The sequence below is a fragment of the Staurois parvus genome, unplaced genomic scaffold, assembly GCF_062004578.1.
Source record: "Staurois parvus isolate SC_StPar_1 unplaced genomic scaffold, SC_StPar_1.0 ptg003584l, whole genome shotgun sequence".
Taxonomy (NCBI): Eukaryota; Metazoa; Chordata; class Amphibia; order Anura; family Ranidae; genus Staurois; species Staurois parvus.
Genome location: NW_028321380.1, coordinates 1 through 19,673, shown reverse-complemented (window position 1 = coordinate 19,673; position 19,673 = coordinate 1). Strand labels below are relative to the sequence as shown.

The 19,673-nt window shown below is 48.5% G+C and overlaps 1 protein-coding gene across 7 annotated transcripts in view; it reads left to right on the top strand.

Annotated features, from left to right (window-relative positions):
• The window catches only part of MST1 (macrophage stimulating 1), a 33,709-nt gene extending 16,535 nt beyond the window's left edge, over positions 1-17,174 (top strand). For all 7 annotated transcript variants that reach the window (XM_089667781.1, XM_089667783.1, XM_089667785.1 and 4 more), the window contains exons 14-19: positions 5,340-5,454; positions 5,552-5,629; positions 5,711-5,857; positions 8,687-8,793; positions 11,646-11,788; positions 16,596-17,174. In XM_089667781.1, the coding sequence (XP_089523907.1) occupies positions 5,340-5,454; positions 5,552-5,629; positions 5,711-5,857; positions 8,687-8,793; positions 11,646-11,788; positions 16,596-16,757 (752 nt within the window). In that variant the 3' untranslated portion in view covers positions 16,758-17,174. The remainder of the gene's footprint in view (positions 1-5,339; positions 5,455-5,551; positions 5,630-5,710; positions 5,858-8,686; positions 8,794-11,645; positions 11,789-16,595) is intronic.
• The last annotated feature ends 2,499 nt before the right edge of the window (positions 17,175-19,673 follow it).

The following is a 19,673-nucleotide window of genomic DNA, read 5'->3' as shown; positions in this document are numbered from 1 at the left end:
GTCTTGCACCAAGTCCATCCCCACCATCAGGGGCCCTGGTGAAAAGGCAGACTGGGACTTAGACTCCGCGCCCTGGGAAACTCCGTGCCGTGGACCACTAGAGATCCCGTTGGGTGGAGCCTGACAGTACCTTGCGGCCATGACTGAGCCTGGAAGGGGAACTTCCCCTCTGGACGACATCTGCCAATGGATGGAGACCCTTACACTGGGAATTAGGGGCCTACAGGAGGGTTATACGGAATTGGAGAGTCGCATGCAGACTTTAGCTACCTCTACCAGGGGGCCTGGGGAACCCGCACCAGAACCCCGTGTCCCCACACCGGAACGTTTTTCTGGAGACCAAGGGAGATTCAGGGCCTTTCGTAACTCCTGTCAGTTATACTTTGACCTCCAGCCCCGGACCTTTTCCTCCGAATCGGTGAGGGTAGGGTTCATTATTTCCCTACTACAGGGAGGACCCCAGGACTGGGCCCACCGACTCCGAGAGAATCGAGACCCCCTGTTAAAGTCGGTAACGGTATTTTTTGAGGCTATGGCCCTCTTGTATGACGACCCCCTGCGCACCGCAACGGCCGAGAGGGCCCTATATACGCTCAGGCAGGGTCACCGGACAGTGGAGGAATATGCCGCCGACTTCAGGCGTTGGCGTAGTGACTGCCAATGGAACGAGGCGGCTCTGCACCACCAGTTCCGCGTAGGGTTAGCTGAATCCCTGAAGGACGAATTGGCCCGAATAGACATACCTAGCACTTTGGAGGCCTTAATAGCTTTGACTATACAAATTGACCGCCGGTTGCGGGAGCGCAGGCAGGAAAGGGGCAACCAAGGACGAGGCCCAACGGGAACACCTCCTCAGGCTTCAACCCTGTTCCAGCCGGCTAGCCAGAATCAGGATGCTATGGATACACCCGAAACCGGTCCATCGGGAAGAATCCGGCCGACACTAACACCCGAGGAACGCCAGAGGCGTCTTACCTACCATCTCTGCCTCTACTGTGGGGGAGCAGGCCATATGGTATGTACCTGTCCAGCCAAGAGGGGTAAGTGCTCCGCTATTTTCTCTACGGTATCTTCTAACAGCGTGGGCAACACTAGTTACCTAGCGGTACCTGTGTCACTTCAGCTACCAGGGAGAACAGTAGTGACCACGGCTATTGTGGATTCTGGGGCGTGTAGTTGCTTCATAGATTTAGACTTTGCAGCTCAGCAACAAATTCCTCTACAAACCAAGGAGGTGGGATTGAATATTTTTCTAGCAGATGGGTCACGCATTAAGTCAGGGGTGGTGGACCACGAGACCCCACCTATCCGTACTACCGTATCGACCCATCACGAGGAACTCCTTCGGTTGGACGCCATAGCATCCCCATTATTTCCCATTATTTTGGGGCTCCCGTGGTTACGTGCCCATAATCCCCAGGTGGACTGGAAAGCGGGTTCTATCCAGTTCCTCTCCACATACTGCCAGCAGCACTGCCTCCCTAAGATCTCCCCGATACCGCCGACCGTGTTGTGTCTAGAGACAGATGCGGAGCTGGTGCGAGTTATTCCTTCAGTCTACCATAATTTCCTGGATGTGTTTAGCAAGCGGGGGGCGGACTCTCTCCCCCCGCACCGAGCTTATGACTGCCCAATTGATCTCCTCCCAGGGTCGGAAATCCCATTTGGGCGGATATTCCCCTTGTCCGAACGGGAGTTAGGGGTGCTAAAGGAATATATAGATGAAAACCTCCATAAGGGGTTTATTAGACCCTCCACGTCGCCAGCCGGGGCGGGCATTTTCTTTGTGGAGAAAAAGGACAAGTCCCTCCGGCCCTGCGTAGATTACCGGGACTTGAATAAGGTCACAGTAAAAAAACGTTACCCGCTACCACTGGTCCCCGAACTTTTTCAGAGGCTGAAGTCTGCATCTGTCTTCACTAAACTAGACTTGAGAGGTGCCTATAATTTAGTCCGTATCAGAGAGGGGGACGAGTGGAAGACAGCATTCCGTACCAGATTCGGGCACTATGAATATTTGGTTATGCCCTTCGGCCTATGCAACGCCCCTGCCACCTTCCAGCATTTCATAAACGATGTGTTCAGGGACTACCTAGATATCTTCGTCATCGTATACCTAGACGATATCCTTGTTTTTTCCCCAACCTTGGAGGACCATAGAGGTCACGTGAGGCGCGTGTTGGAACGGCTCCGCCAACACAGCTTATATGCCAAGGCAGACAAATGCTGCTTTGAACAAAGTAGTATTTCGTTTCTGGGTCTAACCATCTCTCCCACGGGAATAGCCATGGACCCCCAAAAGGTTTCGGCCATTTTAGATTGGCCAGCGCCAACCGACAAGAAAGCGGTCCAACGTTTCATCGGCTTTGCTAACTTTTACAGAAAGTTCATTAAGAACTTTTCAGGCCTAGTGTCCCCGATCACCCAGCTGACCAGGCAGGGGGTTCGCTTCCAATGGACACCTGAGGCACAGAGGGCTTTCGAAGCCTTAAAGGAGTTGTTTACGGCAGCTCCTATTTTGAGCCACCCTGATTCGTCCTTGCCATATGTCTTGGAGGTGGACGCATCCGAGAATGCGGTCGGGGCGATCCTGTCCCAGAGGAAGGGCATCAAAGAGCTCATGCACCCGGTGGCTTTCTTCTCCAGGAAACTAACTCCTGCGGAAAGGAATTATGATATCGGGGATCGGGAGCTCTTGGCAATCAAGGTGGCACTAGAGGAATGGAGATACTTGTTAGAGGGAGCGGTACACCCAATATTGATTTTTACGGATCATAAAAACTTAGAATATCTGAGGACAGCTAAACGTTTGAGGCCACGTCAAGCCAGGTGGGCGCTGTTCTTTTCACGGTTCTTTTTCCACATAACCTATCGGCCAGGGTCTAAGAACACAAAACCAGACGCACTCTCCCGCATGTTTGGGGATCCCGAGGAGAATCCCAGGCCAGACACTATCCTGACCCCAGGGAATTTCCTAGCCCTCCAATCGGAGCTCCATTCGCAACTGCAGACCGCGTCCGTAGGGATGCAAGGCCCACCCGGTGTCCCCTTATTAAATAGGGAAGGACTTTTCTGGAAGGAGGATCTGATTGTGGTCCCTGAGGAGGCCCGTACCTTGGTATTAGGATACTGCCACGATCACCCGCTGGCCGGGCACTTTGGGGTACGTAAGACCTTGGAACTGCTGCAGCGTACTTTCTGGTGGCCTAATATGGCCAGAGAGTGCGAAACCTACATAAAGACTTGTCCCGTTTGTCAGAGAAACAAACCCACCAGGAACAAAGCTTGGGGTCTCTTGCGCCCATTACCCATACCCGACAGGCCATGGACCATGATTTCCATTGATTTTATCGTGGAACTTCCACCCTCTCAGGACCACACAGCAATCTTCGTGATTGTGGACCGCCTGTCCAAGATGGCCCATTTTGTACCCTTAAAGGACACACCTACGGCCCTTGAAACAGCACGTGTGTTTATTAAGGAAGTAGTAAGACTCCACGGAATTCCCAGGGACATTGTATCTGACAGAGGGGTTCAGTTTACGTCCAGGTTCTGGAAAGCTCTATGTGAAACCCTGGGGATTAAGTTATCGTTCTCTTCTGCTTATCACCCACAGACCAATGGCCAGACGGAGCGTACAAACCAGACCCTAGAGCAGTACCTCAGGTGCTATACCACCTTCCTCCAAGATGACTGGGTTACTCTCCTGCCGCTTGCGGAATTCGCATATAATAATGCGAGTCACTCTGCTACGAGACAGTCCCCGTTTTTCGCAAACTATGGGTTCCACCCTGTATTCCTGCCAGATCTAATCCCAGAGGTCGCAGTCCCAGCCACGCAGGATATGTTGACCTTTCTGTCAACCAATAGCAAGGTATTGCAGGAAGCAATGGCAAAGGCCCAGGATGACAACAAGAGGGCGTTTGATAGGAAGAGAAGAGGGGAATTGAGTTTGCGGCCAGAGGACCAGGTTTGGTTGTCCACCGCCAATTTAAAAATGTCCTGCCCTTCAAAGAAATTGGCTCCCAAGTTCTTGGGGCCTTTCCGGGTCAAACGTAAGGTCAACGAGGTGGCATACGAGCTGGCACTGCCCGAATCTATGAAGGTTCATCCGGTCTTCCATGTGTCCCTGTTGAAACCGGCAACTCCAGACCCCTTCCCGGATCGAAGGTCTAAGCCACCGGAGGCAGTAGACGTGGATGGGGAGGAGGAATTTGAAGTTGAAGCTATCTTAGATTGCAGGAAGAGGGGAGGCCAAACTCAGTTTCTGGTTAAATGGAAAGGATATGGGGCGGAGGAGAATTCATGGGAGCCGGCCCAAAATGTGCACGCCCCAAGGCTTGTGCGGGAATTTTTTCAGAACCAGCCGTTGAGTAGGGGTCGGTTGGGCATCCGGAGGTTGCCCGTAGGGGGGGGGGGCAATGTCAGGGATCCCGGGTCCTCGGCGGCGCGCGCATGCGCAGACCGCCGATCCGTCCCAGCCGGCGAGCGCAGAATCCTCGGCGATCGCGGCGGCCGCGCATGCGCAGTAGCGATCGCGGCCGCACCAATGGGAGAGCAGGGCGCCCTATTTGAAGCTGCCTGTGCATCTCCAAGTTGCCGCAAGGTCTTGTTCCAGTCCTGTAAGTACGCTTCCTAGTTGCCAAACTCTGCCTGTTCTGACTTATGCTTACCTTCTCCTGCTCTGACCCCGGCTCGTCCCTGACCATCCTTCCGCCTGACCCTCGGTACCTCGTTGCCCGCTACCTGTTGAACCTGGCTTGTGACCCCGACTATTCTCCGCTTACTCCCCCTGTACCACGCTGCCCGCACAATTCCGACCCGGCTAGTCTGACCTCGTCCACTCCTGACAGTTGCCCATCCATCCCGCTCGGATCGGGATCTGTCATCCCATCCATCCCGCTCGGATCAGGAGCTGTCATCCCCTTCACAGCAGGCTCAACCCGGGCACTTACCCCCAGCGGGACCCCTCTGCCACCGCCGGGGGTGCCCAGGAACGCGACCTGGTTTCAGTCTTGCACCAAGTCCATCCCCACCATCAGGGGCCCTGGTGAAAAGGCAGACTGGGACTTAGACTCCGCGCCCTGGGAAACTCCGTGCCGTGGACCACTAGAGATCCCGTTGGGTGGAGCCTGACACTGAGAGTTGCCTTGATTGAAGCCCTAACCCCAACCTGAATCTGCTACAACCATCGCGCCAATCTTCATCTGATCCTGCTCCACCATAACTATTATCCATTGAGATTTGGACTGTTTGGATGATATAGATTATTCTTTGATTGGATAAAATGGACAAGCAGATTGTGTGTGATTGATGGGGTGGTCTTTGTGTCCCTGCAGAGAATATAGCCTTTGACTCATGTGGCAAAAGAGTCGAAAACTCTCCCCCCAAGAAAGCCCGGATAGTTGGTGGTACACCAGGCAACTCGCCGTGGACTGTGAGCCTGCGTAACAGGTGAGCTGAGATTGAAAGCAGCCACCCGGAATCCAGTTCATAGTTGCTGAAATTGGCACTTTATGATTTTATTTATTTATTTTTTTACTCCATCCAGACAAGATATCCATTTCTGTGGGGGGTCCTTGGTGAAGGAAGACTGGGTGATCAGCACTCGGCAGTGTTTTTCTTCGTGGTAAGAAGTTGCAGGATAAGTATAACAGAAGTGTATTCTAAGTACCATACTGTCCAGTGCTCAGCCATCTCTCTTCTGCAGTGACGCTGATCTTTCTGGATATCACGCCATGGTGGGAACGCTCTATATCAACCCAAAACCCGATGACCCAAAAAAACAGTCTGTACCAATCAGTAAGATCATGTGTGGGCCCTCCGACTCCAGCCTGGTGATGTTGAAACTGGAGAGGTGAGAAAAGTAGTTTTAGTGCTATTTTTATTCATGCGCTGGTTACTTGGAGTATGTTGACTCCAATGCAGATCCATTTTTAGCACGAACGTAAAAGTTGGTGCTCAGATTATTATTATACATGATTTATATAGCGCCAACAGATTATGACTTTGGGATTCATAGTTAGGCTGAGTGTTGGGTTGGGGTTCATAATTGGAGTGTTGGGTTGGAATTTGTATTTGAATTGAGTACTGGGGTGGGTTTCCTGGTTAGGTTGAGTGTTAGCTTTGGGTTCTTCAGTATGTTGGGTTGGGGTTCTTGGGATGATTGCTGGCTTTGGGTTCCTGTTTTCATTGGGTTTGGGATCCTACTTGGCTTGAATATTCAGTTGGGGTTTGTAGTTGGGTGGGGGGTTCTTAGTTATGTTGAGTGTTTTGGGTTGGAGTTTCTAGTTAGGTTGAGTATCGGATGGGGGTTGAGTGTTTTGGCTTTGGGTTCCTAGTTATGTTGGGTTGGAGTTCCTATTTGATTTGAGTATTAAATTGGGGTTCCTAATTAGGTTGAGGGTTGGGGTTTCTAGTTGGGCTGAATGTTGGGTTGGTGTTAAGTTGTTGTGTGTCTGTGTGTTTTTTTTTTTTTTTTTAAGTGTTGGGTTGCGGCTTGTAGTTGGGTTAGTATTCCTAGTTAGGTTGAGTGTTGGGTTTGGATTCCTAGTTGAGTGTGGGTTGGGGTTCCTAGTTGGGTTGTTTCGGGGCTCCTAGTTAGGTTGAGTGTTCGGTTGGAGTTTCTAGTAAGGCTGAATATTGGATGGAGTTCCTAGTTGGGTTGGGGCTCCTAGTTACGTTGTGATAGGTTGGGGTCAGGAGCGTATTTACTGCAAGGCAAACAGGGCATTTGCCTAGGGCAGCACTTTTCAGGGAGTGGTGCCCCCCCCCCCCCTCACCCCAGCACGCGGTGATATCTATGAGGCTGGTGACTGAGCCACAGCTCAGGTGACGAATCAAGCGCAGGAAGGACATTCCAGACAGGAGGGTACTGGTGGCCTTCACAGGATGTGCATGGGATCTGGTAGGTTGGAGGTGGCCCGCCAGTCCTATCTTTGTGGGCACACAATAGGTATGTGTTTTGGGATGGGGAGCACGGGCTGGGATGATTTATGAAAGATTGTCAGCCAGGGTGGACAGTGAGCTGAGCAGGTAGGTGGGGCATTTTCCTGCCAAAGTATAATCTATCAGATCCTCATTGATTGATCTCCCCCCTGATGATGGATGTAGTGCTGTGTTTGTATATAATATTTATTATTATTATGATACAGTATTTATATAGCGCTAAAAGGTTTGCTCAGCGCTGTACATTATAGTGGGGGACAGAACATGTGACAATACAGTAACAAAACAGAACACGAGGGGTTCGAGGGCTCTGCTTACAATCTAGGAGGGAGGGGATAGTGGTACAGGAGGACGTGGCTGTGGGGCATGGAGTGGTAAGAGGAGTGGAGGAGATTGACTGTTAGGTGAGGGTGGGGTAGGCTTTCCTGAAGAGATGGGTTTTCAGGGTGCGCCTAAAGGTGAGGAGGGTAGGTGACAGTCTGATGGATTGGGGTAGTGAGTTCCAGAGGATGGGGGAAGTCCTGGGGAAGTCCTGCAGTCGGGCATGGGAGGAGGAGACCAGGGAGCTAGAAAGTAGGAGGTCTTCTGAAGAGCAAAGATTACGGGTAGGGTGGTATTTGGGTATCTATCTATCTATATATGTCTTATGTTCCAATACACTCTTCGCTCCGTTGGCTACAATTTTAAATGGGGGAGGGGGGCGTGCCCGATTTTAGTGTTTCCTAGGGCAGCAGAAAACCAAAATAACCTAACTGGAAACCCCAACCAGTGGTGTAACTGTTGGGCTTGGGTTTCTAGTTGAGTTGGGTTGGGCTTTCTAGCTAGCTTGCATGTTTGAATTCCAAGTTGGGTTGGGGTTCCAAGTTAGATTAGGTGTTGAGATTTGTAGTTGCATTGAGCATTGTGTTGGGGTTCCTAGTTAGGTTGGGGTTTCAGGTTAACGTGTGTGATGTAATAAACAGAAACAAAAATATTCTATGTACATTAAATAGTTAAATTACCGTAGCTGTTGAAGGTTGAATGTGACAGCCCTGGGACCTTTCAAAAGCCAGGATTTGGAAACTGAAGCATGTCTGTTCATTCATTCAGGCTCCTTTTTTACTATGTTTTCTAGCATAATTTTGGTCTTCAGAAACCTTTATGTGCTTTAAGATTTGGTTTCCACCTTGAGCCAATGAGAACTCAATCACTTTGATTGGGTCTGAAACTTCATGTGCTGAGAATTCCACCAGCTGAACTAATTTGTAGCAATTGTCTGAGGGAGAATAACTAACAATGTTCCTCTCTGTGGGGCTCCTTTTACTGTGGAGTCACAGCATGGGGCGATTTGGGTGGGCAGTCCGCCCTCCTTGATTCGAATGCTGAGCAGCTTGGGGCAGGAAGACCAGTCATCCCCCAGGTAGGGGGGATGGGTGAGAAATATATTGCACTTTTATTATACACTTTTTTTTTTTTTTTCTAATTAGCATCTTAAAGGAAACTCATCAGAGTAAGAACATGGGAGTTGTAATTGTTGCCCCGATCCCTAGCTTTACAATGTTTCCCTGACCGAGAACAAACCTACAGCCCAGCAATTCCATTGGCTGCTTACTTGGTCCAGGTAGCGACCCAATGAGTAGCGCAGCCAAAGATTAATCCACACTGAAATCACAGAGACGATAATTGATTGCACCGCTCTGCTGTCACTGTGTACTGAGTCTGCAGTCTGTCTAATCTGATCTCCCCTGTCTCTCTCTAGGCCGGTCACCCTGAACTCCTTGGTCGCTCTGATCTGTCTCCCTCCAGAGCGATATATTGTGCCTCCAGAAACCAAGTGTGAGATCGCAGGCTGGGGGGACACACAAGGTGAGCCACATTGTCCTGTCATTGCACACATTTCTCCCTGGGGTTTGGGGCGCTTTAGCTTTCATCGCACAGTTTCCTATACATTGGTGAATCTGTGTAATGCTGAACTCTGAGCAAATGTTCATTAAAAAGGAAAAATAATGCAGTTTTATACTCCAAAATGTTAAATCTGACTCCTGGCCTCCCCTCCAGTCTTGCACAAGTGTACCGGCTCCTCCCTTCCAGTCTTGCACAGGTGTACCGGCTCCTCCCCTCCAGTCTTGCACAGGTGTACCGGCTCCTCCCCTTCAGTCTTGCACTGGTGTACCGGCTCCTCCCCTTCAGTCTTGCACTGGTGTACCGGCTCCTCCCCTTCAGTCTTGCACTGGTGTACCGGCTCCTCCCCTTCAGTCTTGCACAGGTGTACCGGCTCCTCCCCTCCAGTCTTGCACAGGTGTACCGGCTCCTCCCCTTCAGTCTTGCACTGGTTTACCGGCTCCTCCCCTTCAGTCTTGCACAGGTGTACCGGCTCCTCCCCTTCAGTCTTGCACAGGTGTACCGGCTCCACCCCTCCAGTCTTGCACAGGTGTTCCGGCTCCTCCCCTCCAGTCTTGCACAGGTGTTCCGGCTCCTCCCCTCCAGTCTTGCACAGGTGTACCGGCTCCTCCCCTCCAGTCTTGCACTGGTGTAGCGGCTCCTCCCCTCCAGTCTTGCACTGGTGTAGCGGCTCTTCCCCTCCAGTCTTGCACTGGTGTAGCGGCTCTTCCCCTCCAGTCTTGCACTGGTGTAGCGGCTCTTCCCCTCCAGTCTTGCACTGGTGTAGCGGCTCTTCCCCTCCAGTCTTGCACTGGTGTAGCGGCTCTTCCCCTCCAGTCTTGCACTGGTGTAGCGGCTCTTCCCCTCCAGTCTTGCACTGGTGTAGCGGCTCTTCCCCTCCAGTCTTGCACTGGTGTAGCGGCTCTTCCCCTCCAGTCTTGCACTGGTGTAGCGGCTCTTCCCCTCCAGTCTTGCACTGGTGTACCGGCTCTTCCCCTCCAGTCTTGCACTGGTGTACCGGCTCTTCCCCTCCAGTCTTGCACTGGTGTACCGGCTCTTCCCCTCCAGTCTTGCACTGGTGTACCGGCTCTTCCCCTCCAGTCTTGCACTGGTGTACCGGCTCTTCCCCTCCAGTCTTGCACTGGTGTACCGGCTCTTCCCCTCCAGTCTTGCACTGGTGTACCGGCTCTTCCCCTCCAGTCTTGCACTGGTGTACCGGCTCTTCCCCTCCAGTCTTGCACTGGTGTATAGGCTCCTCCCCTCCAGTCTTGCACTGGTGTACCGGCTCTTCCCCTCCAGTCTTGCACTGGTGTACCGGCTCTTCCCCTCCAGTCTTGCACTGGTGTACCGGCTCTTCCCCTCCAGTCTTGCACTGGTGTACTTTTTTCTCCTCACGAGCTGTCACGCTGACAGAGGAGAGCCGGTAATCGGCATTCCTCAGAGGGGACATATACACTGATCATCAGGGCACTGATGACCAGTGTAGCCCCATCAATGCCACCTGTCAGTGCACATCAATGCCACATATCGGTGCCCATCTGAGCTGCCTTTCGGTGCTGCCAATCAATGCCACCTAACAGTTCCAGTCAGTGCTGCCTATCAGTGCCATAGATAAGTACTGTCTTTCAGTGCCCACCAATGATGCCTGTCAATGCCCATCAGTGCCACCTACCAGTGCCTCCTACCAGTTCCAATCAGTGCCACCTATTAATGCCATATGAGTGCTGCCTTTCAGTGCCCATCAGTGATACCTGTCAATGCTCACGTGATGCCTGGCAATGCCCATCAGTGCCACCTATCAGTGCCCATTACTGCAGCCTCATTAGTGCACATCAGTGAAGGAGAAAAGTTACTCCTTTTACAAAATGTTAAACCAGAAAAAACTTTTTTTTTTTTTTTTATTTCAGTTGTTATTGGTTTGTTTAGCAAAAAATAAAAAGCCCAGTGGTGATTAAATACTGCCAAAAGAAAGCTCTAATTGTCTCAAAGAAATTATAAAACTTTCATATGGGTACAGTGTTGCGTGACCGCGCAACTGTCATTCAAAGTGCGACAACGCTTAAAGCTGAAATTTTGCCTGGGCAGGAAGAGGGTGAAAGTGCCCAGTAGACAAGTGGTTAATATTTGCATAACTCCACCCAAGAGCCATCACACTGTTGCATCATGTCTCTTGAGATCAGTGCGAAGGAAGGGTGCTGTGATAATTTCAGGAACCTGCCAGCCCCTCCAGCACCAAGCAATAAGGCGCGTAATGAAATCCGAGTAAAATGTCATTCGCAGGTTGATGAAGAATGAGGGAGGAGCCAGGAAAGGCAAAATATGACCAGATTTAAATTTCAGCTTTACTGTATTTTTAAATGCAGCTAGTATAAAAACCCGAGTCTCTTGATGTCCATTTTTGCTGTTCTTCCCTGGTATAGCATCAGACGGGCTAGAAGCACTGTGGGTGATCAAGTTCTAAACAGGAGGGGAGAGCAGAGAGAGGACTTTCTGTTCCTAGGGGGCGTGTTATTGCTCAAGCTATGCTGTAGTTGAGGTGGAGGGCTGGCATAGTGGGAGCTCTCCACCTCCTGGCTCTGGCAGTCCCAGTGAGAGGCCTATCATCAGGGGCAGACTGACAATTCATGGGGCCCCCGGGCAATAGGGGATCATGGGGCCCCTGTGTCCTTGCCCAAACTCAAAAAAGCCTATGAAAAAGGTACCAGGGGCATCTCATGGGGCCCTCTACTGACCTCGGGCCCTCGGGCAGTGCCCGAGTTTCCAAACGGTCAGTCCGCCCCTGCCTATCGGGATGTAGAACACCGTTCTTTTCTCATACGTTGTGTCTTCTCCTCCAGGTACCGGGCATGAGGATGTCCTCAAGGTGGCCCACTTCAACATAATCAGTAACGAGGAATGCAACAAGGGGAGCACCAAGATCCGTGCGCAGGAAAGTGAGATCTGCACCAGGCCAGTGCCCATTGAGCTTGGAGCCTGTGAGGTCAGTTCTAGGCACCAGAGATACGGAATTAAAGGGGATCTGTCAGTAGCATGGGAGCTGCAATGGCTGATTAGGTTTTACATAGTTAGTCTGGCTGAAAAAAGACAAAAGTTCATCCAGGTCAACCATAGAAAAAAAAAGTTATAATCCTACACCCACAGTTGATCCAGAGGAAGGTAAAAAAGTCCAGCAAAGCACGATCCAATCTGCTCCTGCAGGGAAAAAATTCCTTCCTGATCCCCCGAGAGGCAATCAGATATTCCCTGGATCAACTTTCCCTATAAATGTTATATCCAGTTATATTCTTTGTATCCAAGAAAGAATCCAGGACTTTCCTACAGCAATCCACTGAGCTGGCCACAACCAACTCTGGAGGGAGTCTATTCCACATTCTCACAGCTCTTACTGTGAAGAAACCTTTCCGTGTTTGGAGATTAAATTTCTTTTACTCCAGACATAAAGAGTGCCCCCTTTTTGAAGGTGGAAGTTCCAGGCTATCATCCTGATTCCTGGCTTCATTAAATAGTCTGCGATCTGGAACAAGCATGCAGCCAGTGAAATATCCTCACATCAGCTATGCACATTTATTTATTTCAGGTACTTATATAGCGCCGTCAATTTACGCAGCACTTTACATATATATTGTACATTCACATCAGTCCCTAACCCTCAAGGGGCGTACAATCTAAGGTCCCTAACCCTCAAGGGGCGTACAATCTAAGGTCCCTAACTTACATTCATACATACACATACTAGGGACAATTTAGACAGGAGCCAATTAACCTACCAGCATGTCTTTGGAGTGTGGGAGGAAACTGGAGTACCCGAAAAAACCCCACACAGGCACAGGGAGAACATGCAAACTCCAAGTAGGTGGTGCCGTGGTTGGGATTCGAACCGACAACCCGAGTACTGCCAGGAGGAAGTGCTAACCATTTAGCCACTGTGCTGCCCATACATGCATACAGTCCATAGACCTCAGGCCAGGTGCGCACATTTATTTATTATTTATTTCAGGTACTTATATATCGCCATCAATTTACGCAGCGCTTTACATATATATTGTACATTCACATCAGTCCCCGCCCCTGAGGAGTGTACAATCTAAGGTCCCTAACTGCAAACAGTCCCTAGACTGAGCAGCCAGGATGAAGATGACGACCCTGGGGCCTCCATCATCAGAAATGGGAGCTTTTCGATTTCTGTCCTGACAAGTCTTGTCCAATGAGTATACAAAGCAGGAACTCCGGTCAATCACGTCTTGGTTCAGGCTGGACGTTTTCTCTTAGTGGTCACTGGGAGACATCGGGGGTTGATTTTCTAAAGGTGGAGAGTGAAGAATCTGGTGCAGCTCTACAAAGAAACCAATCAGTTTCCAGGTTTTATTGTCTATACTTAATTTAACAAGCTGAGAGATTAGATGATTGGCTACTGAGCACAGTTGCACCAGATTCTGGTTGCTCCAGTCTTAGTAACTCCACCCCCCCATAGTGGAACTCTGGGCACCAGGAGAACTATTCTTTGTCTACATCCTGCATTTCGGTTAGGGCTGTAGAGTTTTTTGGCTTTGTGTCTAGTAGAAGGCAGATGCTGCAAACTGGGTATGATGTAGTGTAATTATGATCTGCATTTAGTTTCCTGAAAGTTCCTCAGGGGTGGAGCCCTGTTATTCCTTTAAGCTCTGTGTGAGGAATCGTCATAAAGACTCCTATTTCTTAGAGTTCATTGAGGGAACTTTAAGTCTTTAACCTTCAGGTTATACAGTCAGGTCCATAAATATTGGGACATTGACACAATTCTAACATTTTTGGCTCTATACACCACTACAATGGATTTGAAATGAAATGAACAAGATTTGCTTTAACTGCAGACTGTCAGCTTTAATTTGAGGGTATTTACATCCAAATCAGGTGAACAGTGTAGGAATTACAACAGTTTGCATATGTGCCTCCCACTTGTTAAGGGACCAAAAGTAATGGGACAATTGGCTTCTCAGCTGTTCCATGGCCGAGTGTGTGTTATTCCCTCATTATCCCAATTACAATGAGCAGATAAAAGGTCCAGAGTTAATTTCAAGTGTGCTATTTGCATTTGGAATCTGTTGCTGTCAACTCTCAAGATGAGATCCAAAGAGCTGTCACTATCAGTGAAGCCATTATTAGGCTGAAAAAACAAAACAAACCCATCAGAGAGATAGCAAAAACATTAGGCGTGGCCAAAACAACTGTTTGGAACATTCTTAAAAAGAAGGAACGCACCGGTGAGCTCAGCAACACCAAAAGACCCGGAAGACCACGGAAAATAACTGTGGTGGATGACCGAAGAATTCTTTCCCTGGTGAAGAAAACACCCTTCACAACAGTTGGCCAGATCAAGAACACTCTCCAGGAGATAGGTGTATGTGTGTCAAAGTCACCAATCAAGAGAAGACTTCATCAGCGTGAATACAGAGGGTTCACCACAAGATGGAAACCATTGGTGAGCCTCAAAAACAGGAAGGCCAGATTAGAGTTTGCCAAACGACATGTAAAAAAGCCTTCACAGTTCTGGAACAACATCCTATGGACAGATGAGACCGACATCAACTTGTACCAGAGTGATGGGAAGAGAAGAGTATGGAGAAGGAACTGCTCATGATCCTAAGCATACCACCTCATCAGTGATCATGGTGGTGGTAGGGTCATGGCGTGGGCATGTATGGCTGCCAATGGAACTGCTTCTCTTGTATTTATTGATGATGTGACTGCTGACAGAAGCAGCCGGATGAATTCTGAAGTGTTTCGGGAATATTATCTGCTCATATTCAGCCAAATGCTTCACAACTCATTGGACGCTTCACAGTGCAGATGGACAATGACCCAAAGCAGACTGCAAAAGACACCAAAGAGTTTTTTAAGGGAAAGAAGTGGAATGTTCTGCAATGGCCAAGTCAATCACCTGACCTGAATCCGATTGAGCATTTCACTTGCTGAAGACAAAACTGAAGGGAAAATGCCCCAAGAACAAGCAGGAACTGAAGACAGTTGCAGTAGAGGCCTGGCAGAGCATCACCAGGGATGAAACCCAGCGTCTGGTGATGTCTATGCGTTCCAGACTTCAGGCTGTAATTGACTGCAAAGGATTTGCAACCAAGTATTAAAAAGTGAAAGTTTGTTTTATGATTATTATTCTGTCCCATTACTTTTGGCCCCTTAACAAGTGGGAGGCACATATGCAAACTGTTGTAATTCCTACACCGTTCACCTGATTTGGATGTAAATACCCTCAAATTAAAGCTGACAGTCTGCAGTTAAAGCACATCTTGTTTGTTTCATTTCAAATCCATTGTGGTGGTGTATAGAGCCAAAAATGTTAGAATTGTGTCGATGTCCCAATATATATGGACCTGACTGTATTTCTATCTACGGGAGGATTGGACATGTGTCTCTCAATGGACTCAGGATCTTTGTACCCACCATAAATTCCTTTTTTTCTCGGAGTCCATTGAGGGACACAGGTCCAATCCTCCTGTTGATGGAAATATAACCTGAAGGTTAAAGACTTCTGTGTCCCTTGATGGATTCTAAGAAATAGGAGTCACTATGGGGATTCCTCACACCCATAGCGAGCTTGAAAGAATAGCAGGGCTCCACCTCTGAGGAGCTTTCAGGAAACTAAATGCAGGTGGCTATTTGAGCTGCAGGAAGTCTCCAGTTTCTGTCATCTTTGGCCAGTTAGCATCTGTTTGCAGTGTTGCTGGTTTTTTAATGTCTTGACGCTTCATGACTTCCCATGTTCCTCAATGGATGAAAAAAAAAAATAGGATCTTTTGTACCCACCATAAAATCCATTTCTCTATTTTCTTTTTCATTCATTGAGGAACATTGGAAGTCATGAAGCTTCAAGTCATTAAAAAACCTGCAACACTGCAAACAGATGCTAACTGGCCAAAGCTGACAAACTGGAGACTTCCTGCAGCTCAAATAGCCACCTGCATTTAGTTTCCTGCAAGCTCCTCAGGGGTGGAGCCTTGCTATTCTTTCCAGCTCTCTATGGGTGTGAGGAATCACCATAATGACTTCTATTTCTTAGAATCCATCTAGAGATACAGGAAGTCTCTTAACCTTCAGGTTATATTTCCATCTATCGGAGGATTGGACATGTGTCCCTCAATGGACTCAGGATCTTTGCACCCACCATAAAATGCTCTTTTTTTTTTTTTTCTCTCCCCTGAGTCCATTTGAGGGACACATGTCCAATCCTCCTGTAGATGGAAATATAACCTGAAGGTTAAAGACTTCCTGTATCTCTCGATGGATTCTAAGAAATAGGAGTCATGATGGCGATGCCTCACACCCATAGAGAGCTTGAAATAATAGCAGGGCTCCACCCCTGAGGAGCTTTCAGGAAACTAAATGAAGGTGGCTATTTGAGCTGCAGGAAATCTCCAGTTTTTCTGTCATCTTTGGCCATCTGGTTGCAGTTTTTGTACCCACCATAAAATCCTTTTCCTGTGTTCCTCAATGGATGAAAAAGAAAATCGAGAGTCTTGAAGCTTCAAGACCTTTAAAAAACAGCAACCCCACAAACTGAGCTGCAGGAAGTCTCTGGTTTTTGTCCTCTTTGGCCCGTTGGCATCGGTTTGTGGTGTTGCTGTTTTTTTTTTCTTTTCTTTAATGTCTTGAAGCTTCGAGACTTCCTGTGTTCCTCAATGGATGAAAAAGAAAATGGAGAAAAAGTATCTTGTGGTGGGATCACCTTGTAATAGGTGTAGGGAGCGACAAGAGGGGATTCCAAAATGTCGTCATCATCCTTCTGCTTCTTTCAGGGTGATTATGGAGGTCCACTGGCCTGTCTGACCCATGACTGCTGGGTGCTGGAGGGGGTGATTGTCCCGGCTCGTGGCTGCGGAAAGAAAAATGTTCCGGGTGTCTTCACACGTGTCTCTGTGTACGTGGATTGGATCAATAAAGTGATGAAGATGATGTAATGGCCACATTGCATGTAATCTACTGTGAATAGACTTTGGGGGGGGGGGGGGGATGGGGGCGTAGATGGCTGATGAGAGTGTCTAAAATTGTATGAGAGGATTTTGTTTTTATTCTGCAATCTGATTGGTTTGTAAATAATGAGGTTGTAAGAAAGCAGAACTGTCTGTGCTCCTGGGAACATGGAGGGATATTTTCTGATATTGGCCTGAATATCATGTTTAGATGTGATGTTCCCTTTTTATACTTTGCTGTTTCCGATTTTCCACGGTTGTATGTTCTATACATGTTTTTTAGCAGATTTTCTCTCCTCCGCACAGTGATGACGTACAATCCCAGTGCCAGATATTCTTAATATAAGTTGTATCTTTTTTTTTTTTTTTTTGTATTTCCAATAAAGAAAAATTCTTTAAGTGTAATCCGCTGCCTTCTTGTACCATTTATGGCATTTCTGTATGTTCATGTTAGGAGGACATGTGACCCTTGTCTCTTCCGATCATCAGATGCCAAAAAGGCATTAGATGGGGTAACGGGCAATTCATGGCAGCAGACCTAAAACTCATCAGTCTGACAGAGAACATTATGAAAAGGATTAGCGCCTCTCTCAAAGTTAAGGCAGATGTGGGTGTTGACAGAAGTGATGAGGTCCAATCAGAGCGCAGCGAGTGTCAGCAGGTTCAATGTGAGTGTCCGGAATAATACCCTGTTTATTACAGGAAAAATGCTGCTTCCGTCCCTTCTCCCTCTAGTGCTCTCTGCTAGCAGAGCTGAGTAATGGCCACACCCATCATCACAGACCCTCCCCTGTGAGGCCCAATCCGAGCGCAGTGAGTGTCAGCAGGTTCAATGTGAGTGTTCAGACTAACTTTTTTTATTACAGTAAAAATTCTGCTTCCTTCTCTTCTCCCTCTAGTGCTCTCTGATAGCAGAGCTGAGTAATGGCCACACCCATTATCACAGATACGCCCCTCCTGAATCAGAGCTCGAGTGTTGGCAGGTTCTATGACTGTCTGGAATATTAACTTTTCAGGAAAAATGCTGCTTTCTGCCCTTCTCCCTCTAGTTTTCTCTGCTAGCAGAGCTGAGTAATGGCCACACCCATTATCACAGACCCGCCCCTCATCAATCAGAGCGCAGTGAGTGTTGGTAGGATCTATGAGACTGTCTGGAATATAAATTTTTTATCATAGGGAAAATGCTTCTCCCAGTCCTTCTCTCTCCAGTGTTCTGTTCTGGCAGAGCTGAGTAACGGCCACACCCATCATCACAGACACGCCCCCTCCTCGAAGAGCAGAACTATACTGCATCTGAGCATCACAAACTGAAAACGCAATTTAATTCATTTTTAATATTCAAAGCAAACTCCCCCATCCATCCATGTACTTTTTGGAACCTATCTGCCCTTAGCTTAGGCATGCAGGCAGGAGGGTGTGCTTAGCTAAGAGAGCCCCTCCTAAAAACTCCTGGGATGTATAACATCATTTTGACCTAGGCTAGAAACCTGGAAGTGATTGAAGAAATATTAAAAAAAAAAAAAAAAAAAAAAAAAAGTTTAAAATGAGTTATTAGGATATACTTTCCTATCTATTTACTAATGCTAGCAACGTAAGGATTAAAAATAGTCAATGTTGATTGAGACAGCGGAGTTCCACTTTAGGCATCCCCACAAACGTGAAGAGAAGGGCAAGGGGTGTGTCTGACCAGAGAGGGGTAATCTCAGATGTAGAGGGGGGGGGGGGGGGTCCTGACCGGAGAGGGGTAATCTCAGATGTAGAAGGGGGGGGGGGGGGTCCTGACCGGAGAGGGGTAATCTCAGATGTAGAAGGGGGGGTCCTGACCGGGGAGGGGTAATCTCAGATGTAGAAGGGGGGGTCATCTCAGATGTAGAAGGGTGGGAGGGGGGGTTTGACCGGAGAGGAGTAATCTCAGATGTAGAAGGGGGGGGGGGGGGTCTGACCAGAGAGGGGTAATCTCAGATGTAGAAGGGGGGGAGGTCTGACCAGAGTGGGGTAATCTCAGATGTAGGGAGAAGGGGGGTTTGACCAGAGAGGGGTAATCTCCGATGTAGAAGCTCCCCAGAGGGGGGTCTGACTAGAGAGGAAAACACCCCCCTAGCATTTGTTGCTGTGGCCATTTTGAGTAAGAGCAGATGATTCATGTAGCCTTTACTTCCTGGAATCCACCTGCCCTTGGGTCAGGAATTGGCAGGGCTGAGAAACCTCCCTCTTCTCCTGAAGACTCCTGGGATGTATGTCATCATGTGCCTAGGCAGGAAACCAGGACGTAACTGAGGAAATGTATAAAACAAGTCAATCTGATATTTTCCTATCCGTGTTTACTGATGTCAGCAGCATAAGGATTAAAAAATAGTCCCATGTTGATAGACGGAGTCAAGTTCCGCTTTAAGTGTCTTCTCTGACCCTTTCACAGTTACCAATGGCACTTTCTAGGGTTGCCCTCTTCGCTCCCCCCCCCCCCCCCCTTCTAATGTGAGATTACGGCCGCCCGTCACTACACAATCTCCCGGTTCTGTGGATGACCTTCTTTCTCACGCAGCCTCGTATTTCCCAACCCCCCTAAAATAATTTGAGACGATTGCTGGACTCTCATCTCTCAAAATCAACTTTTGAAATTCAGACGTGATAAACGTTACAATGTGCCTGTTGCAAAAGAAATAAAAAATTGCTGTGACCCACTAATGGTGCGAAATTCAAACGAAAATTCTTAGAAAAGATTTTCAAAAGAATTATTTCGGAATTCAACCCGTGTATGGCCGGCTTTAGGCTGCCGTGACTTGCAGTTCATTCGTTCACGGAAGTCCGTGAATGAATGACGCGGTTGTGTGGGCGGAGCCCTGCATGGCCACGCCGGTTTCAAATCTGACATAGTATGGGAAGAAGTCTCCTCATACTGTCATA